At 40.4% G+C, this 12998-nt stretch overlaps 1 protein-coding gene across 3 annotated transcripts in view; it reads right to left on the reverse strand.

The window, feature by feature from the left end:
- Nucleotides 1-2066: 2066 nt before the first annotated feature.
- LOC126481164 (peptide transporter family 1) overlaps nucleotides 2067-12998 on the reverse strand; it is a 338990-nt gene continuing 328058 nt past the window's right edge. For all 3 annotated transcript variants that reach the window (XM_050104731.1, XM_050104732.1, XM_050104733.1), the window contains 2 exons: nucleotides 3464-3571; nucleotides 2067-2388 (listed from right to left, as the gene is read on the reverse strand). In XM_050104731.1, the coding sequence (XP_049960688.1) occupies nucleotides 2209-2388; nucleotides 3464-3571 (288 nt within the window). In that variant the 3' untranslated portion in view covers nucleotides 2067-2208. The remainder of the gene's footprint in view (nucleotides 2389-3463; nucleotides 3572-12998) is intronic.

Below are 12998 nucleotides of genomic sequence, written 5' to 3' on the forward strand. Positions count from 1 at the left end.
ATCAGTGAATATTTGAGATGACATAGCTACCAAGATGTTACACAATGCATCACATTTTCTTGAATCTTCCTGTAGTGCAAGACCTAAACAGAAATAACTGCAATGTAACTAACAGGTCTTTGGCTGGTCTTAAAGGAAGATTTCCTTCACACCCTCATTCCACTCACACATATTAGCTGTACCATCACAGTGATGGGTGCAGAGAAACTCAAATCCTTATGAGACTTTTACAAGGATGTATTTGTTGCCAGTGTTTGTGCACTGTAATCTGTAGGACAGTATATACTTACAGAAAGTTATTTTACTTCTAGTGTCTCAGGGTCAACACAAAGTATACAAAGAACCATCTACTCATGGCTAGCCATGTCTGTCATATCTGCCACAATTCCATAAAATGGAAACACTATTTGTTGCACAATGCCTCATGTGAACCATAATTTCCACTGTTTTGTTTTTTATTGCTAGCACCAACCATGTATTGCGGTATTTCAGCCAGATCTTCAGTCCTGATACATTGTGTTCCTCTCATTGAAAAGTATCATGATATATCTGATGATCATTCAGTAACTTTTCAATGTGTTTCCTCTTTGATCTGGAAATCTAAATGAACTGATAATTACTAGTTAAGCAGTTCTAGATTGCTTCCGATCAGCCAGCAGATGCCACACGAGTTGGCCAATCTAAGGTGCACTTTTTTTCATATGGCTGAATAACTGCAACACACTCTTAACGAAACTTTTCTGTGGCTTTTTTGCAGTTACAGGAACATTTTTCAGAAAATCTGTTTCTTTCTATTGTCTTCTATTCACCATTTTCATAAACCTAATGCAATCATAGCAAAGAATGCTGTCACAGTTTCCATTTTAACATAGTCACATGTAAGAGAGAAACCATTTCAGTTTAAAAGCTCTTCCATTCTTTCATTAAAACTTGTGATAAGACAGGATGTAAGAGGAGTTGTAAGACTTTTAAGATTGTCTGACAGATAATAGATTCAAGGATGTAACAGTCGAGTTCAGTTATACACAAAAATTGCCGACAACCAAAATACTGATCACATATTTGCTGATGCACAGCATAATTTTTATCTCTGGGTCTGGCAGTAGATCATGTACATCTCCAAGTGAATTTAGGAGGAGGGACAAAAATCCACATGTCACCACCCCAGAATTTGAAGTGGTGGGGAGCATGCTTTTACAACTTTGCACTTTTCTTTTAAGTGTTCCTGCTTGACTACTTTACACCTTCTGCCATTTTCAGTTTTTAGACGTCTGCATTCCATTTGCCTGCTGCATTTTTATATTTTCTCCTTTAATCAATTAAATTTTTAAATCTTCCTTTAAGTTTCTCCACTAGACACTACATTGATTCATTTGGTTAACCATCAGTTGGGTTGCAGTGCTTGCTTTCATGAACACTGTTTCATATGTTCAGTGATTTCACAATTGTGAATATAACAGAACAACATGTAGAATAACAAATAAGCAGTTGAATCAAAAATCTGTTGTTTTACATGGCTATATATTATAAGCAGTTTTACTTCCAACCGTATTGGAAGTTGGCTGTATTTTACTGCACTATTATACCAGATAATACTAACACAGTATTCAAATTAACAGATTTTTGTTTTATGTAACCTGCTGCAGACCAGACCAACTTTGAAAACCAACATTACTTTACCTGAAAATATTGCTTTGCTTTGTAGAAAACAAGTGTGAAGTACAACTTATAATCAATTTTGCCAATTGCAGCTATTTTTATAGGAAGTGTAATCATTTGTTGGTCTTATACATATCCTAGAGAAATGAAAACAATATTTTTGATAAACTGATCATTTGCTTAAAAAGGAAAAGGAAGGTAAGTCACAGTTTAACATAATTAGAGACTGAAGTTGTCAAGAGATGATCAGTTTGTTTAAAACACAAATTTTCATTTAGTTGCAGTGTAGCCTTACTCCAGAATATTTTTCTTTTTTTTTTAAATTGCTATAATTTGTCAAGTATGTGGTGCAAATGGAACTAAGCTAACAATAAGAAAGATGACACTTTAATCAAAATTATTTCCAGTATAGTTCACAGCCATGTATTTCATTTGTTCAATATTTACAAAATAAATATTTCTGAGGTCTAAAATACAGTTTTAAAAATACTGATCTTACATGTCATTATGTACAAATCTTTCCACTTTATCACAGATAAAATTATTATATTAGTCATCATTTTTAAAAACTTGGTTATCAATGCCCTGCTTCTCTCCCTCTTGAGTTGATATCATCTGCATGTCGTCATTTTGACTGAGAGGTTCAACGTACTTGTACCTCATTGCCATCAATGCAAAAATTGCCATATCTGCTATCATCAGTCCAGCAAATAAAAAGAACTCATGAGCCTGCAAGGGAGAAAAACAAACTCATCATACATACAAAACAGATATATAGGCCAAAACACTAGTCCCACCTTAAAAGAGCACACTGGTTGGTTTACACTGTTGTACATAATGACATAATGTAGAGATGGTACTAGCTGGTTCTGTGATCATTCACCATAAAAGTATGTTAAGACAGTGAAGCAGTGTATATGTACAAATTAATTGTATAGAATCAGTGCAGTGAGATAAATTGATGTGGTCATGTGACAGAATTGTGTTTGGGTGTGACCATTACTACTGTGAATGAAGTTGCTCAATTTGTAGGTACATCAACACAGACTGTCCAATGTGTCTACATAGATTGATGTACCACTTGCAGCCATGCAGCATGATGTTAGGACAATGATTATAAAAAGGTCCTAAATGACAGAGACCAAAGATGAGTGTGATGCCTTGTCAATGACAGCCAGTTTTGAGGGTGTTTTTCATACCATTTGTTCCATTCATTCAAGTTATTGTGAATATAAACAAGAATGTTTATTTCAACATTCTACAATGGAAACTCCAGGATGGAATGTTGTTATTGCTGCTACTGCTCATGCAGTTGTTGTTGTTGTTGTTGTTTCTGTTGTTGTTGTTGTTGTTGTTGTTGGTGGTGGTGGTGGTGGTTGTGGTGATGGCAATCACTGTGAAAATTATTTTACATGATTTTGTACAGTACCATTTCAACACAAAATGAAAATTCCCTGTTGCAGATACCCTGCTTGGTAAGAGAACCACTGTTTTCTGCAATAAGTACAACATTCTCATTTACAGTGTTCAAAATCTGTAGAACTATGGGTGGCTTTATGCGTATGAAAAAGATGTCAAGTTTTAGCTAAAGTATGCCAGCTTTTCAGTAATTACTAATGACATGCACTAAAAAAACACTAATTGAATCAAGCAGCATTTTAGATTTGGCTCACAGTAATCAGCCTACTTATCCCCAGTGGTAAAGAGCTATTGAATTTAGTGACCAACTGGTATCATAATAAAGAAAAGAGAGAAGTTATTTCAAGTAGAGGAAGGTGGTACATTAAGCATAATGTTTAATTACCTGACTGGTGAAGAATTTTGCCTCTGCAACTATAATTACAATCAGGTTTCCAAATGCAACTGTTAGCAGCCAGCCAGAGGCAAGAACTGATTTCATACTTGTTGGAGCCTGTAAAAATAAGTGAACTGAGTACAAAATAACCTCTGTTTACTTACGGTAATTAATGAGAGAAAACAAATTTCAGGGCAGCCTTACTGGAAGCTGACTGAAGGGATGCATGTAATGTGACAAATCAAGTCCAAGTTTAATAATCTGTAGTAGCCATTTTTACAAGAAAATGGCAAAGTATAGAACTATTAAGACATCAAATATTTCTACATTACGAAGGGACTCAAATTACAAAGGAACTCAAATTACAAAGGGTGTTCAAAAGGTTTTTTACAGTCGACTCTAATTTTTTATTTTGTGCAGGAGGAGAATGAATTTTGTTTGTGAACATACTTGAAACACTTAGCTATAAGTTAGTATATAAAAGAATCTTCTTTTATTTACAGGTGACCCATAATGGACCGTGAAATCGATGTCAGGTTGTGACACTGGTTGGTGATGGAGTTCCTCCTCAAGACCAGCGATGACTCTGCCACAGCAATTCACAGGAAGTTGCTCCCTGTTTATGGGGAGGGTACAGTGGATCACAGCAGTATCCAGCGATGGTTGCAGAGATTTAAAGAAGGTGATTTCTCTCAACTGGACAATCCATGATGCAGTAGATCATCAACGGCAGTGAGTGATGTGAATAAAGAGACCATTGATCAAATCATCCAAAATGACAGGTGTGTGATGACACAAAACCTACCTGAAATGACTTGTTTGTCATTGAGAAGTGTGGTATCACTGGTACGGTCACTAGGTTACAGAAAAATCTGTGCAGATGGGTGCTCATATGATGCAGGAGAAAATCAGGAAAATGGGTTGGAAAATTGTGCCTCATCCTCCCTACAGTCCAGACTTGGCTCCATCTAATTTTTATCTCTTTGGTAGTCTGAAGGCCCACCTGTGCAGTAAAACATTTGATAGTGAGTAAGACCTTATTTGCTGTGTCAAGTGGTGGTGTAAAAGACAATCCCCAGAATTTTACCAAAGTGCATTTATGTCTTAAAAAGAACATTGGGCCAGATGTGTCACAGTTAATGGAAGCTACATTGAGTAGGCTCAATGTGTAGCTAAAAGTTCCAAGTATGTTCACCAAAAATTCATTCTCCTCCTGCAAAAAATAAAAAATAAAAATAGAGACGACTGTGCAAAACTTTTTGAACGCCTTTGTATATAACAATAACTACTGTGCTGTCTTAAGGAAAGTGATTAAACCATCAAAAAATAACTAACTCTTGTTTAATGTCTTAAATCAATTTTTCAGATGGTAAAATTAGATCTATATGAGCAATAGTTAAAAGAGAAACTGAGAATTCAGTCAAGGAATTTGAGTATTCTGTTATTAAACGAAACAGCCAAATAGTGAAGGATATCAGTCTGGAAGGCAATGTATTTAATAATCCCTTTCTTGAATTAGCTTATATGATCAATATAGACAGTTCAAGGGACAACAAAATTAAAAAAAAAAAAAAAAAAAAAAAATTTACAAGAAGCAATGCCTCATACATACAGGTAATTATTCCATGCTCTGCTAAACAAATTGAGAATGTAATTAACTCCATCAAAATAAAAAACTCTCACAGTGTTAATATTTCTAGTAATTACAAAATCCTGTTTTTTCACTTATGAGCAATGTATTTAATCACACCTGCAATACATCACAATCCCAAGGAATATTTCTGCACAGGTTGAAATATGCTGCTGTCAGACCCTTCTACAAGAAAAGTAGTAAGAAAGATATGATAATTACCAGCTCAGTGGTACAGGAAAATATATTCTACAGAAGAACAATAATGCACCTGCATCTATCACAATACTATATTTAGTTGTCACTTTCAAATTAGTCTCTGTGAACAGCTTGAGACTCTGGCAAGAAAAAATGGGGGTGATACGTGATTATGAGAACCCAGTAAGAGAGTTCTTTTAGCCTCTGTCACCTCAATTCTCCAACTTTGCACCCACATGTGATGCCACTGTTAAGCCAAGTAACTCAGTGGGAGGTTGGGTAACCAACCCCAGTGGGAAATTGAGTCAGTGAGAAGACAGGATTTGGAGGTTAGTGGTAAGCAATGGGAAACCACACTAAAATTTTCCCATGAGAACCCCATGGCTTTGTTCATTTCTAAATTATTTGGAGTTTCAAGTTCTCCAATCAGATCTCTGGGTGGGTGTGGGTGGGGGCAGGATTGAAAGATGTCCTTGGAGTAATACCACAGTGCACAGTACAAATTATCTCTGTGCATTTTAAGAAAAATCACAACACCGAATGTGCATAGGCGACTTCAGATGGGAAAACTTGCTGTAGTAGGCAGAGATATTAGTGCAAACAACCTGGATATTCTCAAGCTCAGTGAGACTCACTGGAGAGGAAGTGGCTATTTAATAACCCAAGGAAGGAACACTTTATTTTTCAGGGAGTAGCAACTAAAGTAGAAATGGTGTTGCAATAGTTGTTCCTAGCTACCTGAACAACTTTGTTGTGTGTTATGAACCCATTAATGACAGGATCATCTCCATCAAACTGAATGTTTATCCATGTAAACTCAACATCATCCAGATCTATGCCCCTACTGCTGCAGCATAGGACCAGGGGAGAGAGGAGTTCTACCAACAACTAGTACAGGCAGTAATTCAAGGAGACTTTAATGCTAAAATTAGAGATACCAAAGATAAATGATTAATGGAAAATCTCATATAAAGATGTGAAACAAATACTAACAAAGAGATAGAGGGGCTGGCCAGTACTTACCTCAGCTCAGTACAGCTGATAGATACACAAAACAGAAGAGAAAATTTACATTCCTAGCTTTCAGAACTTTGTTCCTTCATCAGGGATGAGAGAGGGGGAAAAAGAGAAGAAGGGAAAGTGGATTCAGTTACTCACAATGTAGGTTATGAAGCAACAGGGAAAGGTAAACAGGGAGGGTAGCAAGGATGGAGGCATGTTTGTCAGAGGGAAGCCAAAGATATTCCACTGTTATGTACTGTGCCAGCTTCAAACCAAAGAGGATGCATACAGAAGTAAAGAGGTATATAGTATAAACACAACTATGTAGGATGAAAAGATGCATGAATGGCTAAAGAGGAGAGGGAAAAAGGAGAAGACTGAAGAGTAAATGGGAATGAGGTTGGTTAAAGTAGGTTCAGTCCAGGGGGATGCCGGGATGAAAGGATGTGTTGGAGTGCAAGTTCCCATCTCCGTAGTTCCCAGGGACTGGTGTTGGGCGGGAGAAGCCAAATGTCACGTACATTGTAGCAGGTCCCTAGAATTATGCTGGACGGCATGCTCCGCTACTGGGTATTGAACATCTCCTAGGCGGACAGTTCGTCTGTGCCCGTTCATGCGCTCAGCCAGTTTAGTTGTCGTCATACTGATGTAAAAGGCTTTGCAGTGCAGGCATGTCAGCTGATAAATGACATGTGTTGATTCACATGTGGCCCTGCCTTGAATTGTGTATGTTTTACCATTAGCGGGGCTGGAGTAGGTGGTTTTGGGGGGATGCATGGGGCAGGTTTTGCAGCGGGGTTGGTTACAGGGGTAGGAACCGCTGGGTAGAAAAGGTGGTCTGGGAATATTGGAATATTGTAGGGTTTGACAAGGATGTTACGGAGGTTAGGGGAGGGGCGGGGAGGGGGGGGGGGCGACGAAAGGCAACTCTGTGTGGTGTGGGGAGAATACTGTTAAGGGATGATCTCATTTCAGGGCTCGACTTGAGAAAGTCGTATCCCTGGCGGAGTAATTTTTTGATGTATTCGAGGCCAGGATAATATTGGGTGACAAGGGGGATGCTTCTGTGTGTAGGAACATTGTTGTTGGACGGGAGGAATGTATTGCTCGGGAGATCTGTTTGTGGACAAGGTTTGCAGGATAGTTGCGGGAGAGGAAAGCACTGCTCAGGTTATTGGTGTAGTTGTCGAGGGATTCATCATTGGAGCAAATACATTTGCCATGAATACCTAGGCTGTAGGGAAGGGGGTGTTTGATGTGGAATGGATGGCAGCTATCAAAGTGAAGATACTGTTGTTTGTTTGTGGGTTTAATGTAGACGTGTGGATGTGAGCTTCAACAAGATGAAGGTCAACATCCAGGAAGGTGGCTTGGGTTTTGGGGAAGGACCAGGTGAAATTCAGATTCGAAAAGGAGATACCAAAGATACACACTTACAGTCTGTGGTTGGACCTTATGATCTAGGTGAGAGGAGTGACCAAGGTAGGTAGTTGCTAAATTTCCATGTGAGTAATGACTGACTGTAACACTGTGTTTTGACATCACCCAAGGTGACTGTACAGTTTGATACCACCTTGTGATAGATTAAGGAACCAAATTAACTTCACGCTAGTGTGAAGACGTTGATAGACTTCAGTCATGGACTGTAAGATCTTTCCTGGAGCTACTGTGGAAGAGATCACAATATGTTGTCCATGTAAATGCAGATGAAACCCATCAAGAAGAGCAGAGAAAGACAACTAGAACTCACAAAGAAGGAAGCTCTTCAGGAATCTGGTGAGCTTGTAAGACCAAAACTCCATAACATCAGTCTTAATAAAGATGCACCAGAATCACAATTATGGGACCAAGTGATGGAGGTCATACCCTCATCACTTCTGACATCAGATCAACAACAAAGTGTAAAACATCCTTGGATATTATAGTGCACACTACAACTAATTGAATAGCAAAACAATCTGAAGAAAACTGGTATCCATACCATACAGAATACAAGAAACTATGCAGGGAAAGACTATGGGAGGACAGATCATATTTCATTAATGGTAACAGTGATGAGATAGATCATCAGCATCATCACACTCAACTATGTGTACTCTTCAAGAAATTCAAAAGCATCACTGGTGAATTTAATCCTTGTATGTGGGTGGTAGATAATGACAATGGCAACCCTGTTCGAAACAAGGAAGAATCTGTTGTGAGGTGGAAACAGTACTGTGAAAAGTTGTAATCTGGGATTAACAACAGTAGGAAAAGTCAAGCAGTTGACTAGCTAACATTGGAACACACAATCTCACATAGCAAAATAGAGAATGCAATACAACATCTGAAGAACTATAAATCCCCTATTCTAGACAGTATATCTGATGAGATTATCAAAGAAATGGGGCAGAAAGGTGTTGACTCGCTGCATTCTATGTGTACAAGAATATGGAAAACTGGGGGAATGGCCAGAAGACAGGTAGAAGTCTCTCTTCATCCCACTACACAAGAAAGGGTCAATTAGGAACTGCTCCAACTACCTAACCATTGTCCTTATATCCCTCATAAGCAAAATTTTGCTCTACATCCTGAACTAGTATTTGAAGCTGTACATTCTGCCGCACGTATCAACAGAACAAGCAGGTTTTGTTGAAGGTAAAGGAACTCATGAACAGATTCTCAACATATGACAAATAATCGAGAAACTGCGAGAGTTCTATGTTCCTGTCCTCATCTGCTTCCTTGGACTATATGAAAGTCTTCAGCTGTGTTGTCCAGGAAAAGTTGTGGAATGCACTTGTCGAATTTGGTGTCCCACCAAACTTGACAGCACTGATCAGAAGTCTGTATGGCAATCACCTCACAGCTATGAAGAGAAGTGTTAGCATGATTTCTTCAGCATATTAAAAGGTGTGAGACATGGCTGTGTTTTATCCCAACAACTATCCAACAACCTCTATGCAGAACATGTCATTAGGAATGCACTTGATGGCTGGGCTAAAGGCATCTCAATTGGCAGTAAAGCTATTAACCACCTCAGATTTGCCGATGACACCATGATTTTAGCCAGTAATGAAAATGAACCTGCTGAGCTATTAAGAAAAGTAAAGGACATTAGTGTATCATATGTATTGGACCTCAATCTCAGCAAGTCCAATTTCATGGTAATTGATTGACGAGTACAGATTCAACTCAAAGGTCAATTAAAGGAACAGAAAGCTGTGCATTCTTTCATCTATTTGGGTTTAGGGTCAACCATTTGTGACACAGGAAGCTGTGAAGATAAGATGAGATAAGAAGACAGATCATGCTAGAGTGAGTGGCTATGAAGGAGCTCACCAAGATCTGGCAGAGCAGAGGAATAAAGAAAACCACAAAGGTCTGGCTTGTTCAAACACTCGTGTTTTCCATCTTATTTTATGGTTGCAAGACATGGACCCTTAAAGCCAGATACAAACAGTGCATGACACATTTCAGCTTTCATGCTGGCACAAGATGCTGTGCATAAAATGGACTGAAAGAAGAACAAATGTGTCAATTATTGAGCATCTCAGTATCAACATGCACCTTTGTCATGTCAGCCAAAAAATTCTCCAGTTCTTTGGCTGTATTGTGAGGAGAGATGGAGAAAACCTGGAGAAAATAATCATGGAGAAAATAATCATGGAAAGGAAGACTGAGGGCAAGAGACCAAAAGGAAGTCAGGGAACAGGTGGATTAATCAAATAGAGAAGATCTTGGGTCTCTCTCTTCAACAGGTTCTAAGAGAAGCTGGTAACTGTCTGGGATGGAGGCACTTGGTTCATGGGGTCATAACACTCAGCAATGAGCATGACAACTTGTGATGATTTCACATTAGATTTAAAAAAGGCTCTCTACAGAACATGGCACTTTTTAAATTCACAAAATGGTACAGTATTGTCAGCTAGCATCTTCTATGACTTGTCAAAGGCTTTTGTACATGCTATTTACAGTGTTCTCGTAGAAAAACTCAAGCATTATGGTATCACAGATTTGCAGGTAACTTTTTTTCATCCATTGTAACTAAAAGCATGATGAATGTTCCAGTGTACACAATGAAACATCATCTTCAGAATTGGGAATAATAAATACAGGCATGCCACAGGGACTTGTTCTTCCATCGTATATTTAAGAAACAGAAATATTTCGTAACTGCTGGTGAATCTTCCAGGTAATGTGGTCGTGGTTGAAGAACCTGTATCCATTCGTAGATTGGATTATTTAGGAATAGAGAGATGACTCACTGAAAGACAGAAGCACTGCACCATCAACAGTACATGAACAAATGGTACAGAGCTTTGCTTTGCTAGCTTTCAGAATGAAATTCCTTATACACATGCGTGCGCGCGCCCATGAAGATGTTCACATAGGAGGGTGCCATGCAAGTAGTTATCGGTTAGGATGCAGTTGGTGAAGTGTACAAGGAATGAAGTGGTGGCTTTGGAATCTCCAAATCATTGGGAGAGGTAGTGTTCAATTGTGGCCAGGCCATGGGCATGAGAGATGTTGGTGTATAAGGAGGCTGCCTCTACAGTGACTAGTAGGGACCCGGGAGATAAGGGTGTGGCAATGATGGACAGCTGGTCCAGGAAGTGGTTGGTATCTTTAATTTGGGAGGCTGGATTTTGGACCATTGGTTGCAGATGTTGGTCGACAAAGGCCAACATTCTTTCACTGGGGGCTTTGCAACCAGCCACAATGGGGTGCCCAGGATTGTTACCCTTGAAGGGATGATTCACAAAAAAATTTGTAGCACAGTAATGGACACCCGCATGGCACCCTCCTATGCCAACCTCCTCATGGGCCACCTAGAGGAAATGTTCCTAGCTTCCCAAAAATCCAAACTCAGTCTTGTTCAGGTTTACTGATGACATCTTTGTAATCTGGACCCAAGGCCAAGACACCTTATCCTCATTCCTCCACAATCTCAGCACCTTCTCTCCCATCCACTTCGCCTGCTCCTCCCTCACCCATTGTGCCAGCTTCCTAGATGTCAATCTCCTCCTCTCAAATGGCTCCAACCCCACCTCAGTCCACATCAAACCCACCAATCACCACCAGTACCTACACTTTGACAGCTGCCAACCCTTCCCTCCCAGATAGCCTGGCCACCCATGGCAGATGCATCTGCAGTGATGAGAACTCCCTTGCCCAGTATGCTGAAGGCCTCACAAAGACCTTCTCAAACGGGTGATACCACCCCCCCCCCCCCAGCCTAATACACAAACAGATCTGCTGTGCCATATAGTGTCATATCCACACACACACCTGACCCTCACATCCATCCCAAGAACCAACCATACATAAGCGCCCCTTGTCACCCAGTGCTGCCCAGGATGGAACGACATCCATGTCCTTCATCAGGGATTTGATTACCTATCATCATGCCCATAAATGAGGGATGTCCTACCCAGGATACTTCCATCCCCTCCCAAAGTGGTGTTCCACTGCCCACCCATCATCCACGTCATATTCCATCCCTGTGCCACTCTCACCCCCAATCCCCTGCCACTGTGATCATACCCTTGTGGAAGACCCAGATGCAAGACCTGCCCTATCCACCCACCTAGCACCTTCTACTCCAGTCCCCCATCACATGCTTGTCCTACACCATCACAGGCTGGGCCACCTGTGAAAGCAGCTATGTTATACACCAGCTCTTCTCAACCACTTCACACTGTTTTACATTGGTATGACAACCAACCAGCTGTCAACCAGAATGAATGGTCACTGTCAAACTGTTGCCAAAAGCAAGGTGGACCACCCAGTGGCACAACATGCAGCATAGCACAACATGAGATTTTGATGGCTGCTTAACAACCCATACCATCTGGATTCTCCCCCCCCCCCCCCCCCCCCCCCCCCACCACCACCACCACCACCACCACCACCACCACCAGCTTTTCTGAGCTGCACAGGTGAGAGCTACCCTTGCAGCACATTCTTTGCTCCCGTAACCTCCCTGATGTAAACCTAAGGTAACTTGCTGTCTCTCCAGCCCCATTCAAGAGAGAGAGAGAGAGAGAGAGAGAGAGAGAGAGAGAGAGAGAGAGAGAGAGAGAGAGAGAAGCACCTCTTTTCCCATTACCCTCACCCAATGTGTGTCAGCTAGTTCTATGTTGCCATCTCACACCTTAATCTGTGAAGTCACATGCTCAGTGATCTCCCACCTGCCCCCCCCCCCCCCCCCCCCTTCTCTACCTGCACCCACAGGTAGCCCATGAATGGCTCTCCACTCTCCCACAAGCCGCTAGACACTCTCTGCCTCCCACCTCTATCCATCCCTCATCCTACCCCACCCTGCACTCTCACTTCTCCCCAGTACACTCACCGTGGGCCAGGAAAGACCTAACAGTTGAAAGAGCACAATGTAGGGAGACAGCTCGAGAAAGGAATTTCATTCCAAAAGCTAGAAAAGCAAAGCTCTGTACCTTTTGTTCATGTATCTGTCGATGTTAATCAGTATATTAATCAACATTCTAAATTGTTAGATGTTTATATTGCTAAGAACCAGAATTGGAAGTTGCATACTACAGATCATCTTAAATGTCTTGGTTCTGCAACTGCATTACAATATTGGTGATGAAAATGTTAAAAAGTTGACTTATTTTTACTATTGTCATTCACTAATGTCTTACAGAGCGACATTTTCGAGTAATTCATCATTGAAGAAAACGGTGTGTGTTGTGCTAATATATGTAAGAAGCATAA

Source organism: Schistocerca serialis, chromosome 5 (assembly GCF_023864345.2).
Source record: "Schistocerca serialis cubense isolate TAMUIC-IGC-003099 chromosome 5, iqSchSeri2.2, whole genome shotgun sequence".
Lineage (NCBI taxonomy): Eukaryota > Metazoa > Arthropoda > Insecta > Orthoptera > Acrididae > Schistocerca > Schistocerca serialis.